This window comes from Scardinius erythrophthalmus (genome assembly GCF_964197995.2).
Source record: "Scardinius erythrophthalmus genome assembly, chromosome: 16".
Lineage (NCBI taxonomy): Eukaryota > Metazoa > Chordata > Actinopteri > Cypriniformes > Leuciscidae > Scardinius > Scardinius erythrophthalmus.
The window spans coordinates 5,428,585-5,445,487 of NC_138236.1; the positions used below are offsets into that span (position 1 = coordinate 5,428,585).

The following is a 16,903-nucleotide window of genomic DNA, read 5'->3' on the forward strand; positions in this document are numbered from 1 at the left end:
TTTTGTAGCATCTAGTAAAGAATTCTCTTCTCATCAAGAACTATTTTAATTTTCTGCATTATATGGAACTCAAGGATTCTCTTATGGCATTATATTAAAACTTAAAGAGTCTCCTAAAGCATCATGAAATTATTATCTAATGGAATCAAATGGAACTTATTAAGAATCTCATATGAAGATTATAAAGATTCACTTATGGCATTCCATGCAACTTACAATGATTCTCTTATAGCTTATAAATATATCATATGCAACTTACAAAGATTCTCTTATGGAATAAAATGGAACTTATAAAGATTCAGTAATGGCATCATATATGAAACTTACAGTGTAAAAATTCTGTTATAGAATCAAATGGAACTTATTAAGTTTGACTTATGGCATCATATGAATCTTAGAAAGATTATCTTATGATTTCAAAGGGAACTTATAAAGACTCTAATATGGAATCAAATGGAACTCTCTGTAAAGCTGCTTTGAAACAATGTGTATTGTGAAAATGTGAATTGAACTGAACTAAAATATTTACAATATTTAACTAAATATTCGCTTATGGCATCAATATGAAACTTTTAAGGGTTCCTTTATAAAATCAAATTATAAGAAAAGTTATCATATATCACTCTTGATTTTAAGATAGTGAGGCCACCTGTGGGAAATAACGTTCTGTTCGAGCTACAAGTGCAATGTTGTATTCTTAGAAGAAAATGTAAATGAGCATCACTTCCAGATAGATTTGATGAAGGTTTCATCACATCAAAGAATCTTGAAGCTGACAACATCCTCCCAGGGCGAGAACATCACGACTCCATCAATTGACTAACGCTCCAGCACATTTTCCCTTTAACTTTCTGCAGCGTCTGCGTTCATGTATCTGCTGTCAGCGGCGCAGATTACCCCCCAGTGAAGCCAGACATCTCCTGCACCACGCTGATAAGGACACAGATTTCCCAGCATACGCAGCTCCACCAGTGGCCTGTTTTAATAGCGGTTCTTTAACCAGAGCTTTTCATGCAGTCAGCGCTCATCCGCTCTAATGTGCGGGGACATGTGCGTTACGATAAGTTTCAATGTGCTCACCATACAGTTCTGAGCCTCAAAAGAGCGAGCAGGAGGGAGAGAGATAAAAAAAAAAAGGTATTTTCTATGAAGATGGGTGGGCCACTAATCAAGGGATGGTGTGTGTGTGTGTGTGTGTGTGTGTGTATGTAGAGCATGCAAAGAAATGCTGATGCAATATATACAGCAGAGTAAGAGATTTACACACATACATGCATGTGGGTGACGGGCAGAGAAGGTAGGGAAAGAACATAAGGGAGAGATCCATGTACTGTATTCTAGTATTTACATTGTTCTTAAAAAACATTTTTAAAAAGCAACATGTAAATCACAGAATATCATGTTATTATAGTAATTTTACTAGTGACTTATTTTTTGAGGACTCTTAAAAGGAAGGAAGGAAGGAAGGAAGGAAGGAAGGAAGGAAGGAAGGAAGGAAGGAAGGAAGGAAGGAAGGAAGGAAGGAAGGAAGGAAGTAAAGAAGGAAGGAAAGGTTTTTGCAGCACTTTAGCAAAAGTGATATGAAACTTATAAAAATTCCCTAATGGAGTCAAATTGAACCTATACGCAGAACCTTTTTAAAAATTGTATCTTTGTTTAATTGTTTAATAGCTCAAACAGTAGAGCGTTGGTGCTTGCAATGTCAAGGTTATGGGTTCGATTCCCAGGGAAAGCAAGAACTGATAATAATGTAGATGTGTACCTTGACATGCAATGTAAGTCGCTTTGGATAAAAGTGTCTGCCAAATGCATAAATGTAAAACAAATGTATTATTATGAAATAAATATGATTATTATGATTATTAATCACAGCTCAGGATAGTCAGTCTTCACGGTTTGGAACGGAATACATTCTCGTTGTGCCATCAGCCAATCACTGATTTGTTCTGGCTCAAAAAGAAAAATTTTGTATGTCTGTAAAAATGCCATATTTCTGTAATTATACAAATAGTCTATAATAATAATTATTGTCAAATAGAAGCCTGTACCTCGTTTGCCTGTGTTGTTATTGATGTAGCTGAGCAGTTCTGCATTGGTCTGGACGCAGTACACTTCCCTGCTCTGCACACCTCCACCACACAGTCCAGTCTGATTCCCACGCCGCCGGTCCTGCTGGCTCAGCAGCGCGTCAACACGGCATTCGCTCCATTCTGTGCTCCGCCACGCATAACTGAAATAACACCAAAAACATTAGACAGGCTATTATGTCCTAGATCTGTGCTTTGGGTCTCCCATACTGTACCTGTAATAAATCTTTACAACAAAAAAATATATATACAGTATAGCATTTGGGTTATGTGTCACTGTTATGTACTGTGGAAAGAGACATTATCTCCAAACAAATGGTTGAATGAAGGGCTGCACAATATATCGAAATTATCGAATTTTGCAAATGTATATATCGTGATATGCATATCGCAACGGCTTGCAATAACTGGGGTCATGAACAAAAGACAAAGAGAAAATCACTCACTGCTCTTGGCTGAATAACTTTTGTAGCTTTAATAAGAATCAGTCTATTTTTAATTCATACAGTGAAAACTAAGCAGTGTTTTATTTTTATATGTGATTATTCAGTTTCGGTTGTTAAATAATCCTAATGTAGGATAACCTGAAACCCTAAACCCCGTGGTTTACACTGATGTTAAAATAACACTTCTTATGTTTCAGTAAAACACAGCTGTTCACTTTCAGAAGTTTAGGGATGTTTTCTTGTCACAAAAAGAATGTGAAACAAGTATGTAGGTTATAGGTTATAGATAATTTGTTTATTTTACACACTTTAAGTATTATTGTAACGCATATCGAATATTGCATTATTTAATGAGTTAGCGTATATCGCATTTTTCTTCGATATCGTGCAGCCCTAGCAGAATGCTTAAAAAAAAGAAGAAATATAACAAAAATAAAATATAAATATCAAATGAAAAACTTTAACTATAAGGTGAATTTAAAATATTAATAAACTTATTAATACATTTTCAAGTTTTGAATTTAATCTGAATTAGCCACACCCAAGAGGACGTTGAACTGGAATGACAGGAAGGGAGGATTCACTGAATAGCAATTAAAAGAAATTCAACATAGGTAATTAATTCATAGAAAATACAATTCTTCCACCCTAGTCCACAAAAGTCTATGTATCGCTCTTACAGTCTATAAACCTTCGAACTTCCAGCCTGCTTCTTTACAAACACTTCTAGTTAAAAATTACTATCATATGAACTTAAATGAATTTTATTTGTCATTCCTTAAACTGAAATTCAAAGAGCAATGCTGTATCCTGTTTGTCTGACACATAAAGTCAATTTAAAGGCATTTTGATTGTCTCTGAAATCTCTGTAACTGGGATCTTTTATAATCTGAGAAGCAGAAGACTTCAGAACCTCCATTCGACCTCCATTTAATCCTATTGCTGTCCTGAAGAAAAACATTGAGATATTAAAGAGATGTCATTTGTGATTTCTCTTTCCTACTTTCGTAATAGTGCGAAACAGAATTGAGAAAACTCCATTATCTTTTCGAGCAGCCTATTCACAGTACGTGGGAGACTGAGAAAGTGCCGTGTGCCCCGTGACGACGTGCCAGTGTGTGCCATCTGTGAGAGAACCAGATTAGAGCAGCGTCACCGAGCTCTTAAGACCACATCCATTTGTCAGTGCATCTCTCTTGGCTCGGGACCACAGACCGGCCCGATCCGTCTCACCCCGACTCCATATGCTCATGTGCTGACTCTTACTGGCAGAGCAGAGGTCAACCGTCTCCCGACAGGACCTCCTGCTCCACGCCGGCACATCTCCATGAAGAGCTGAACGCATGAGACGTGACTGCTGTTTTTAGTGCTCGTTTCATGTACATGCCCGTAGGAGAGGAAAATCCCATGTGCGATCTCTATAATATCTCAATTGCTTCTCCTTGACAGCAGAGATTAAACTGATTGCAAATTAGCTTAAAATAATATTTTTTAGTTACACACTTCTCAGATTCGCTTACAGAAAATACTATAGTCCTCTAGAGAACTGTGCTCAGATTTTCCAAGATGCCAAAGTCAGAGATTTTAAAGGGGTCCTATTATACTTTTCCACTTTTTCAACTTTATAGTGTGTAATGTTCCTGTTTGAGCTTAAACGTACAGTATGGAATTTTTCGCCACTAGGGGTCGCTAACCTTTTTACAATAACAAAGGCGTAGTTTGATGACGCAACACATGCTAAGAATTATGGATCTTGTCGTCAACGTCAAGCCGATCTAATAATGTTTATGGATGACTGAATACATCGATGCTTTTATCATGACTGTGATATAAAGCAGTTCGGGATTGCTAAGAGACAGCTATCAGCTCCACACGCGACGCGAGTCCCGCGGATATAAAAGGAATACGGACATTTCATTCTACCGAACTACACGCAGAATTACTACTCACAGGCCAGTTTATTAGACAAATTAAACTTGTAAGGTAACGCTGCGCTGTTTCACTTCGTCTAACATTACATTAGCACACTAAACTGCATTTGAATGTGTTGAAAAGTATGTGTTAGTTTGTCTGTATGAGACTAGCAGTAAACTAGATCAACATTAGAATAACATACAGATCATATTCTAACATTTTATCATTGTTGAACTATACAGTATAACATTGATTAGTTTTATGTAAATGTGCTCACCTGTTTAATAAGTACATGTAGGATCGGTCGAAGTCTCGGACGTGGAGCTCTCGTTTATATACTGTCTATGGGAGCTCTAGGCATCTCGAAAACACCGCGCTGATATTGATTCTCGTTTTAGTTCTCCTTTTTTATCCAAAGTCTGCTTGCCATGGTCCATAATGTTTGAACGAAACAACAACAGCGTGCAAACAGACATTGCGAACTCCACAGTTGTCTGCGTCTGTCGCTTTGGTTAATCAGAGGGCTCTGCTCATAGCTCTGGTTACCATGGCAGTACGAGCGGAAACCATAGGCGGAAACCAGGGACAACGCGGATATGGGACAAAACGGAAATAAAGAAACGTGCCGTATCTAAAAATTCAATTAAAATTTCTCCTGGTTTGAAAGTTGTTGGAAACAGTTGGGATAATATATAAAAATATAAAATGTAGATATAGTGATTTTTGCTAATTTTAAAGCAAAAAAGTTACATATTGTGCCTTTAAACAAAGATCTGCAAGGTTACAAAGCTCAAAGTTCACTCCAAAGGGAGACATTTTATTTATTTATAACAGAATCCCCTTTTCAAGAACTACAATGAACGGCTTGTTTGGACTACAACGCGTTCTTTCGGATCTTGTGAAGTCATAATGTTCATCATAAGTCAATTTGGACACTTCATTTTCGAAGTACCACGATACTTACAAGTAATGCACTAAAACATTGTCAGGTTCATGTTCATCTGTTTCAGACATGTTTATGGTTAAGTTTAAGTGGTACGTCATTTTCAAACACGATTTTAGTGACACTCACCGGACATTTAAATTCAGAACTGCCACGATATGTATAACCAACGCTGCCAGATTCACGTTAATCCATTTCATATAAAACTTTGAAAGTATTGCAAAACGTGCAAGATGCAACATAATATAATTTTGTAGAAATGTTGCCACAGGCATGTTGGCGGCCAAGCCATTTTAGCTTGCTTCAAGTCTTTGAGCTCTTTTATCATGTGTTTCACAGACTCGTATCAGAGCGCTCTGCATCACAAGTGCAATGCTGTACCAGGTGAGCTACTGAGTAAGTTTACTACGTTAGAAAAGCCATACATAATAGAGCTGGTTATGTGATGCCAAAGCCAAAATGTATTAGTTTACCAATCATGCACTGAAACTTCAATGACAGGCTTACTAGGAACCACATTAAATCTTTTGAGCTTTGAAATAGCAAATTCCTTTGGTTTGACACATAATGAGACGTGACAAGATGACATCAATATGTTGCCGTATATCACATCATATCATCACTCCAATCACTTTCATTTTTCACAGACACAAAACCATCTAAACGAAAACCTTTGATCCCAAGCAGTGATAAGAGAGCACACCGATGCTGGATGTCATGTCTAAATAAGAAAGTGTTATATCTGCGATTCAAAAGCACTCCTTTACATTGACTGTTTGAAATCATGCATGCAGATATCACAGGCTCAACAATATGGATTTTATTCCTGCTGACCCTGTTGAGCCAATAGAAGATTTTTAAATGTCCTGCCAACATTTTCACTGGCCCCACGGCAAGAATGAATAACAAAATGCACAAAAATGTTTTTATACCAGTCCATCTCTGCACAAGTTTCTAGCAAAAGTTTATCTTTTTTTAAGGATTAAAAAAAAGCTAGTCGACAAACTGCTTTTGCTGGAGACTGCAGGCATATGCAAAGATGGACAGGTGTAAAACATTATACACTGACAGCTATTATTGTAAATCCATTGAATGTATGGATAATATGAAATGTAATTTATTTCTGTGATGCAAAGCTGAATTTTCAGCATCATTACTCCAGTCTTCAGTGTCACATGATCCTTCAGAAATCATTCTAACATGTTGCTCAAGAAACATTTCTTATTATTACTGTATCAATGTTGAAAACAGTTGTGATGCTTCATATTTTTGTGGGGACCATGTTTCATGGTTCTTTGATGAATAGAAAGTTCAAAAGAACAGCATTTATTTGAAATGGAAATCTTTTGTAACATTATGAATGTATTTACTGTTACTTTTGATCGAGTTAATGCACCCTTGCTGAATATAAGTATTTTAAAATGATTAATGCCCCCAAAATTTTGACCAGTAAATATGTATCACATATATAATAGTAGAAAGATTTGCATGCTGTGTCTAATTGATATGTATTGATTTCACTGTACTTTGTGTATACATTAAAAAAACTACTTATTACACCTCACTTTTCAATACACTATCTAGTACATCATGAGAAACATGCAACCATGGACTTTGCAAGACTTGAAAACATATACATGATCAACAAATGCAAAATGTAGTAAGAACACAGGACTAGCCTGTCCGTTGTACTTACACGGCGCAGGGCGGCACCCCGTTCCCTTCAGGTTCACAGGTCTGACTTTCCTCCAGGTCGGGGCACTCGGACCGTCCTCCGATAGGAAGCCGGACCAGCTGTCTGCTGCGGGAGCGTGTGCCCTGAGGAACACTGGAGTCCGAGCAGGTCTTGGAGCACGAGCCCCACTTGCTCCATTCACTGACCACACAGTCTTTAGGCATCAGGCAGGATTGGTAGGTCTCCGGAAGACTCCAGTGAGGACACTGGCTGATACAGGACAGAGGGGTAGAAAGACTGGTCAGTCAAAATGACAAGATAATAATTATTTTACAGTTAACACCATATTTGTTTCAAATAAATATAATAGAATAAATCTTTTTTATGAGAGTGATATGCTTCACATTGGCTTGGGTTTCGTTTGTGTTCATGTCTTTTATTTTGAAATTCTCGTAGTCTTGGTTCCTGCTTGTGTCATGTGATTCCTTGCCCTCATTTGATCATGTCTTGTACTGTTCTGTGTTCTGATTGGTTGATTGTTAAAAGGTGTTTCTTGTTAGTCATTAGTTTTTGTGTGTATATAGCCCTCATGTTACCATTAGGCTTGTTCGACTTCATGCAGCTCTGTGCAGACCGATCGGCGGCTGACTTGAAGCAGTGCATGCCGGTTAGAAATTTTGTCCGACTTGATCCAGCGCCGACGCCACGTGACTGTGACGTATGCCATCAAAGTATCGCGAGAGCGATTCGAGAGTAGCCGGAGAACTCAGCCAGCGAAGCTTCTCAAGAGGCTGCACAAGGGCTGATGACGACACAGCTGTTCTACGATTGGCCAGATCCATTGCATGACAACGATCACATGTGTTGCGTGTTTATTCAAACACCTTTAGTTCCTCTAAAGCGCACAAATCAGTTTTTTATAACAGTAAACACTCTTTTCATGTAGTTGTGATGTTATATTGTGTCATGATTATCAAAGTAAAACTGATTAAAAAACATAGACTCCACTTCATTGATAGTAGCTTATGTTGAACTTTATTCTTGTTCAAACAGACGCTGTGTGAAGCAGTACATAAAGTATTGAATGAAAATGTCTCTGAAACATTATTTGGCAAATATTGCATTTATTTCACTTCAGCTGTGGTAGAGTATGCAAACACCACGTGAGCGGTCACTACGGGAACCAGAAAGTGTCCGACTTCACATCTCCGTTTGCAGCTCCTCCCCGCCTGCACGCGGCTACTCTCGCCGATCGGATACATCCAGCCGCAGCCGATGTCGAACACACCTATTGTCTCTGGTCTAGCTTTGTCCGTGTAACCGATGTCAGTTCAGTTCAGTTCAGTTCCAAGTCAAGACAGGTCTTTGTTTAGATTGTATTCAGTTCACGTTTATGTTAAATAAACTGCACTTGGGTTCCACACAAGTCGCCCCAGTGAACTTTCATTGCAGTATAAGTCTAAACTATATTTATGTATTATATATTTATACCATGATACCAAATTAAATAACAAAAAATATAAATATTATAATATACATATTTTTTTATTTTAGTTTTAATAATAAATTGTTAAATTACATAAAATAAAATGAAATGAAAAATCTAATATGATAATTTTAATATCATTAAATATGATAAATAATTACTTTATTTTATTATCCTATTTACAGAAACATTAGAATATTAGTATAGTATTTTATTATAAAATAAAATACTAGGCCTATAACCAGAAAATGGTCAGCTTTCTTCTTGGTAGAATAGATTATTGTATTTAAAAGCTTACATGAGTTTAATATTATGCCATGTATTGTTGAAATGTTCGAACAAATATGTAATGTATGGCAACTTGTTACAATTTTTTTTTTTTTTTTTTTTGCATGTACAGTATCTCTTCTGTTCCTAATAAAAATAAGCAATACAAATAATAAAAAAGAATATAAAATAATCGCAATAGCGCTTTATCTTTGAATACTTTAATGACATGTTTTTATTTTTTGTAACTTAACTCAATTTGCAGAACAACAATTTGCCGTTTAACAACAGCTTTTGTAAGTGTTTCAGTGGCCGGTAGCTTAACGCTGAGCAGTGTAAATGCAGCAGTTTCTCATGGTCTCTTATTATCTCAGTAAGCAATGCAGCTGACGAGCTATTACAGATAATTACACACTGCTTCCTTTCCAGCGTAGCTTCATTTAGCAACTGCTCATTTAGGTGCCAAACTCACCTCAGGGCAGCACACAAACACACAAACTTCAAAGATGGCACTGTTTTCCACCCACTTTAAACCTAGATTTAGATGTCTCGAAATCATTTAAAAATCTGGCAACATAACGACACCATATTGCAGCACAATAACTTTTCCTGAGGTATAAAACAGATAGCCATAGGTAAACTGTATTTGGCAGAAATGGAGAGTATGCCAGTCTGTTGATGGAATAGCGATTGTGGGCTATTGTTAAAAATTGTGACAAGGACTGGGCAAATAATAATAATAATAATAATAATAATAATTAAGACAAGGAAGAATAAGATTAATTTATTCACCAGCAGTGCAGCAGAGCCAGGACAGTTAAAAAAAAAACACACAGGCTGACTGAAGCTCACTTCAACAGTTCCTATATCAATATCTTAACAAACTGAAAAAAGCCTTAAATAATGTAAGTTACCAGCACACATCAAGCTGTTTGAACAAACAAAAGCGAATGACCATATCCTGTATCTGAGACTGAACTCCAAACAATCAGCCACTAATTGGAACCAGCTGATAACAAAGAAGTTTCTTGAGTGTCAAATTGGTATCAAACTGTGTTGTTCTGCTGAAATGCGCATTGCTGCACTTCCCAATATTACTAACATGCATTGTTTTTAAGCACAGGGTAGCACATTTGGGTGAGCTTTTGTTTATGCTTGTTGATGGAATGAGGACACCAACATTTCCATTTAAATGAGAATGAGAATGATGTTTCTCCTTTAATGCAAGAATAACTCAATTGTGGGAATTCAGGAGAACCTCAGTGCAGCAGCAGGAGTATTATGAAGAAGTCCATCAATTCCTAAATAAAATTAGCAGGAAATTCTAAATTGAACAATGCGAGTGTATGCATAACATTTAGGCAACGCTGAACAAAGGTATATGATGTACAGTCTTTAAGAGTGTCTGTGTAAAGTCACACACATAAAGAACTACAAAAGATGAGATCTTGCTAGATATTACACTAAGATCTGTTGATCAAAAGAATGGTGTGATTGGTTTGTTCGTGATCACAGAGCAAGTGTTTCAGAAAAACTTCCACTTTCTTGAACTAGCAAAACAAGTATGGATATTTCAGGAGCAAAAAGAAGTCAAAAATGTATATTTATGTTCCTAGAGTAGTTTTTGTGTGATTCCATTTCACAAATATATACTCTGCCATTCAAAAGTGCGGGGTTAGTATGATTTGTTTTAAAGAAATTTATACTTTTATTCAAGATGAATTATTCTGATGAAAAAAGTGACATTAAAGACATCTATAATGTTAGAAAAGATTTCTATTTTCAAATTTGAACTTTCTATTAATCAATAGAATCCTGAAAATATGCATCACTGTTTACACAAAAATATTAGGCAGCATTGACGATAATAAGAAAGGTTTCTTGAGCAGCAAATCAGCATATTAGAATGATTTCTAAAGGATCATGTGACACTGAAGACTGGAGTAATGATGCTGAAAATTCAACTTTGCATCACAGGAATAAATTACATTTTTTAAATATATTCAAATAGAAAACAGTTATTTTAAATTGTAATAACATTTCACAATATTGCTGTTTTTACTGTATTTTTAATCAAATTGTCACGATTTTGGGTTTGTTCTAGTCATGTTTCTGTGTCTTGTCATGCTTCATGTCTGTCATGTGATTCCCTGTTTGTCATGTGATCCTGCCATGTGTCTTGTCATTGGTTAATTGTCTGATCATTGTTCACAGGTGTCCCTTGTCATGTCTTTAGTCTGTGTATTTAAGCCCTCATGTGTCTTTGTCTAGTATTAATTCCTGTAACCGCTGTTGTGCGAGTTTATGTTAATAGCTTTTTGTCTTGTTTCATGCCACGCCCTGCTTTTGTTTCATGGTTTTGGTTTATTTTGTCAATAAAGCTGCACTTGGGTCCTCAAGGCTTGCCTTCAGTGGATCCCTCTTACACAAATGCAGTCTTGGAGACTTAGTTCATCCAAAAACATTTATAATCGTACTAACCGCACACTTTTGAAAGTGTATCTCCAATTTCCAACCAAAAGCATTAGCCTAACATTAGCTACCAAATCTGCTAGAGTTTATGCTAGAGTACCAAAGAGTTTATGAAACTAATTTCAAGAATGACCACACAGACTAAAAAGATCATTTTTTAAAGGGGGGGTGAAATGCTCATTTTCACTCAATCTCCTGTTAATCTTGAGTACCTATAGAGTAGTATTGCATCCTTCATATCTCCGAAAAGTCTTTAGTTTTATTATATTTATAAAAGAAAGATAGGCTGTACCGAGTCTTTCCAGAAAAAAACGACCGGCTGAAGGCGGGCCATGTGGGCGGAGCTAAAGCTGTGCTAACAACACACAGAGACATTTGAAGCAGTTTTACTCACCGCCCGGTTCCAACGCACGACCGCGAACCTTTATCATTGTGACTGCTCGATCCTTAAGCATTAGACGATCTGCAAATCCATCAATCTGGGCTTTGTTTAGAAAACAAGCATCGTCGAAATGCAGGGAACAAACAGTCTTGCACAACCTCCGTTGATGCTCTGAAAAAACAAACTCCATCCACTGGTGCCTTAACGCTGGGTTCTTTGGGAATCTGTGCAGGGTTGTCTTGCCCTGGCAACCAAAAACCCACTTCTTTGGTGACATTGACTTCCCTAAAGCCGAGCATAGCGCTTTGATGGGCGTACTGCTTTCGCTCTCTTGCTCTGGTCTACGAGTGCGCGCGCGCCCGCGGAGAAGTGCCCTTAGGACCCGTATAAGGAAATTCCGTTACATCTGACGTCACACAGGCCCATACTCGAAAAAAACTTTCCGAAACTTGTGACAAACCGGAAGGACAATTTTTGGCACAGAAATACTCCTTCAAACGTACAATTTAATTTTTGAAACTTTGTCCATGTTTAGCATGGGAATCCAACTCTTTAACAGTGTAAAAAACTCAGTATGCATGAAATAGCATTTCACCCCCCTTTAACTTAAATTGAAACTATCTGAGGGAACCAGAAGACTATTCCACAGTTTTGGCCCAACAGTAGAAAAAGCGTGATGATCCTTGATGTTGGCCATTCAGTTGTTTCTGTAAACGTAACATTACCTGGAGAAACCTCAGGCTAGAACACTCTGAATGTTTTTCTTTCAAATATCAAAGGCCAAACACTGTACGCCTGAGACACACAACCTATAAGGCTGCACCAAAACTTTTTAAATAACTACAAAACTCTTGAACATTTAATACTGGGCTGAAAGTGCTTGCACAGACTCCTGCCGTGTCACATAATCTGCTGCTGGGGAATATACAGTTGTCATTTCTACACAGTTGAAAATAGACATCAAGCGTGGGAGTGCTTTGACAGCGCACAGCGGAGACCCAGACGAGTCACGCAGCCGTCATCCTCTTACTGTCGGCGGCTGACGGAGAGCACACACACACACACACACCGGAATCCCTCGTTTTAGGACTCATTTAACCGCTATTAGCCTGAGAACCATTAGCACTACAACAAAAGAGATCCAGCTCAAAAGAAAGTAATACGTAACGGATTCCCTTTTAATGCAGACATTAAAATGACCAGTGTTTGTTTAATATTAATGGATATGTAGAATGAGAAGCATAATAAACACATAAGTGTCTTATAAGAATCGACCACCCGTATTAGACACCATATAAAATGTTTGTGAGGGTCAATGGCATATAAGCCTGTTTCAATGGATAACTGAATTGTGGTGTAACCATCAAGTAATATTTTCTTGAAATATTACTTGACTAGACTAGACTACTTGACTGTACATCAATAATTATCAATTAATTATTATTTTACATGTTTTTTTAATTAATAAAAAATAATTAATAATCAACTTTATTAATTCATAAAAAATGTGTGTGCTGCACCACAACACATTTTACAACATGAACTAATGAAAATAAAATATCTAAAGGAATATTAATAAATAATAATTAAGGAATTACAAACATAGAAAAGGTGTATCTAAGCATTTTTGAATAAATTAATATGAGTGTTATTATTATTATTATTATTAATATTAATAATTGTAATCATGTATTAAAATTATTCATATGAACAATTATATTCATTAATTCATAAACATCATTAGGTTTTGGGGGAAGTCCCATCATGAGACGTTTAACAACCTGAACTAATGAAAAGGAAATATAAAAATGTAGAAATTAAAACCATGCTCGTCATAAAATAATAATTGTACAAGTTAAAAATGGCATGTATTTTTAAATAAATTAATATTAATGTTGTCTAATTTATTAATAATCATTAAGTTTTTGAAGAGTTACACCACAATATATTTACAATCTAAAAGAATCAATTGAAAATATATTAATAAAAATAAGCAGTAATTCAGAAAAAAAAAAGCATCAAAAGTCATTGTCATTCATTGTTCGAATTGCATTTTAATGTAAATTTAATGTAATTTAAAGTAGTTGACCAATGAGCAAAAATGAGGCAGGTAAGTTTACTGCGTTCACGGTCTTCATTCACTTAACTCTTATTAACTATCTTTAATTCTGATGGGAAAAGTCACTAACCTGAGTGATACCGTACTTCTGTTTCGATGTACACAAACCACTTGCCGAGACTGGAAGCCTACTTCGATATCCCAGAGGTCATCCTCCAGTCGAGTCAGCCTGATGCGGTTCCTTTTGTTCTTGATGAGCTCGCGCATCTCCGGGTCTCTGTTTCCTTTCCTCTCTTTGCCTTTCCTCCGCCGGGCTTGTCGTACGGTGCGAGCAGCAGGGGTGGCGGAGGAGATCGGGGTGAGAGGTGGTGGTGGAGGTAAAGAAGGCAGTTTGCACTCGCTCCAGCCGCCCACTCTCAGACTGAACACCGTCTCTCTGCCCTCGCAGGTCCTCGGCGCACACGTCTGGAACTCCGTCAGATTGGGGCAAGAAAGCCCACCGAAAAGCGGCGGCGCCACTATGGAGCGGACGCGGTTCTGCAGGCCCAGCCCGCAGGTCTTGGAGCACGTGGTCCAGGGGGTGAACTCGGTCACCACACAGTCTTGAGGGCAGGGAATGAGACAGGCCTGTTCCTGCCGGGGTTTGGGCTCAAAGTACTCACAGATGGAGTCGTCGGCCGCCGAGCCGTCCGCCCTGAGCGCACAGTTCACCCCGCGAGTCTGGATGCCCTCTTCGCCCTGCAAGCAAACACCTGTGCGGCCAGTCCGCAGCGATATGGGAACGCACTGGTTCCACGCGCCCAGCCGCCAGTCGTACAGGTCCTTGTGCCAGTCGCACACGCGGAAGCAGCTCTGCTGGTTGGCTGGTCGTGTGGACTGAAGGCAGTTTGTGGGAAGAGTCGTCCAGCCTTCCACATGAGCGCACCACACCGCTCGACTCTGACTCCCTCCTGGCCCGCACTCGCTGCCCATGCATCTGCCCCATGGACCTGAGGAAAACACCACATCAATTACTGCAAAGTCTAAAAGCAAATGCAACATAATTATGCCGCCTCTGTAGAATTGAAAATAATCTTGACTGATTTTCTACCCCCTCTTTCTACCACAATGACCATTTGGAGTTCCTAAAGGCACAGAGGGACTGATAGTGATCTAGGCCTGAAGGCCAAAATGTTTGTACTTTGGGGGTCGATGAATTGACACACCTTTAGTACGGTGGGGGAAGTTTAATTATCTGATTGGTCAGTTTGAATGTCTCACATTTGGGTTTTAAGTAACACATGGTCAGGGAAAGGATAAAATAATGTTGAAACTGTTGCTCTGTCTCTTTGATGCTCTGGCTCTCTTCTTGTTTGGGTGCCTTTCTTGAGGGCTCTCTTCTTATTCTTTGGGCTCTCTCCTTTTGCCTCTTTTATTTGTCTCTCTCTCTCTCTCTCTCTCTCAGGTAACATTTTATATGCTGGGTGAGGTTAATGGTATAAGTTATCATCATCTCATACATCTATTTTGTAACTATTTTAAGTGTAACCATAACCATATTTTGTCATTAAACCTTTTCAATTACAACTAATGTGCTAACTAGTTTTGATTGGTATTGACTTTGAAGTGCTACAAATTGCAATACAATATCGTCACTCTCTATAGCAACGCTCTCCCACAAATATTAAGCTATTGTAACTGCGCTTATTTCCGTCGTTGGTATAAGTGGCAGTGGGTGGAATAGACAAGAAATGTGCAGTTTTCTACCATCTTGCTAATAACGTTTCTTTAGTCGTTCGGCATTTCTTGCAGACTGAACCACTGCAGGAATCCACCCTTACACCTTATAAGATGCTTTGAAGATTATGCAATAATGCACTGTGAAGTTGATTTGATATATTCTGCATTATTGTAAATTTGTTTTTGAAAGAAGTCTCTTATGCTCACCAAGGTTTTATTAGATCAAAAATACATAGTAAAACAGTAATATTCTGAAATTTTACTGTTTTCTTTTTGAATATAAAGTTTTAAATGTAATTATTCCTGTGATGCAAAGCTTATTTTTCAACATCATTACTCCAGTCTTCAGTGTCACATGATCCTTCAGAAATCATTCTAATATGCTGATTTGCTGCTCAAGAAATTTCTGATTATTTTCAATGTTGAAAACAGTTGCTTAATATTTTTGTGGAAATCATGATACATTACTTTTTTAGGATTATTTCTATTTTTATTTATTTATTCATTTAAATACACCTGTTTAAATACAGAAAAGTATACATTAAATTAGATGGATCTAATACAAAAATTGCAATATTTATGTGAGCTCTATTTTTACGCTTATTAGACTGCCACTTTACACAATCATGAAACGGCAAACTCCTCTGTGAAGAGCTATTTGGCAGTTGGTGCCTTTATGTGCAACATTACAAATCATTGGTATCATGAGGTACCAAACTAAGTTTAGATGCTGCTGGAAAGTTGTCCACTATGTGTTGGGATGGAGGTTTACACACTTTGAAATTTGAATAGGTTCACTTTTGTACCTGACTGATCCTTAAGGTGATAATCCGAGTGTGGGCCTAATTAAAATATTTGGCTGTGAAGCAATTAGAAAGTCAAAATGAGTTAATCGGTACGTGCTGCTACTGCTGACAGCATGGCGGTAATGAACATCAAACTCTAAATGGAGAACGGGAAGAGAAGCAGCAGCGAGAGCCTTGTGGGCTCTAATTTTTTGATAACGACAAATGCAACAAAGTGACGGAATTGTTACCAAACATACTAAACAGAATGTGATCTTAAAGAATTAATGCTGACCATCAGGCAATGACAAGGTTATGTATCAAGGAATAATCACTTTTCTACTTTTAATCACAACTGGAGCTTTGTCTATCAGGATTCCCTTTATTTATCAAGGTAACCACAGCTGAAAACAAACCCAGGTTACTGCATTTAAAGTTAAATTAATTTTCCCTGCAAAAGCTTTCAGAATCCCATTTCTTTTTTATGACAGTTGTGATATTTACCAGTTTTATTGTGGTGATAATAAATGGAATGAAAGCAAATGAAGTTAAACAGTTTTGCCCCGTGTCTCAAGAATCAATGGTTTAAAAAAAAAGCCCCAGCTTAAACCAAGAATTCAGCAAACACTGACAGCAAAGCAGCATGACAAATAGAGATCTATATAGAC

The 16,903-nt window shown here is 37.5% G+C and overlaps 1 protein-coding gene across 1 annotated transcript in view; it reads right to left on the bottom strand.

The window, feature by feature from the left end:
- Window positions 1-16,903, bottom strand: part of thsd7ab (thrombospondin, type I, domain containing 7Ab) — a 111,385-nt gene that overhangs the window by 58,156 nt on the left and 36,326 nt on the right. The window contains exons 2-4 of the mRNA XM_081389132.1: window positions 13,862-14,720; window positions 7,087-7,335; window positions 2,049-2,230 (exon numbers count right to left, since the gene is read on the bottom strand). Of these exons, the coding sequence (XP_081245258.1) occupies window positions 2,049-2,230; window positions 7,087-7,335; window positions 13,862-14,720 (1,290 nt within the window). The remainder of the gene's footprint in view (window positions 1-2,048; window positions 2,231-7,086; window positions 7,336-13,861; window positions 14,721-16,903) is intronic.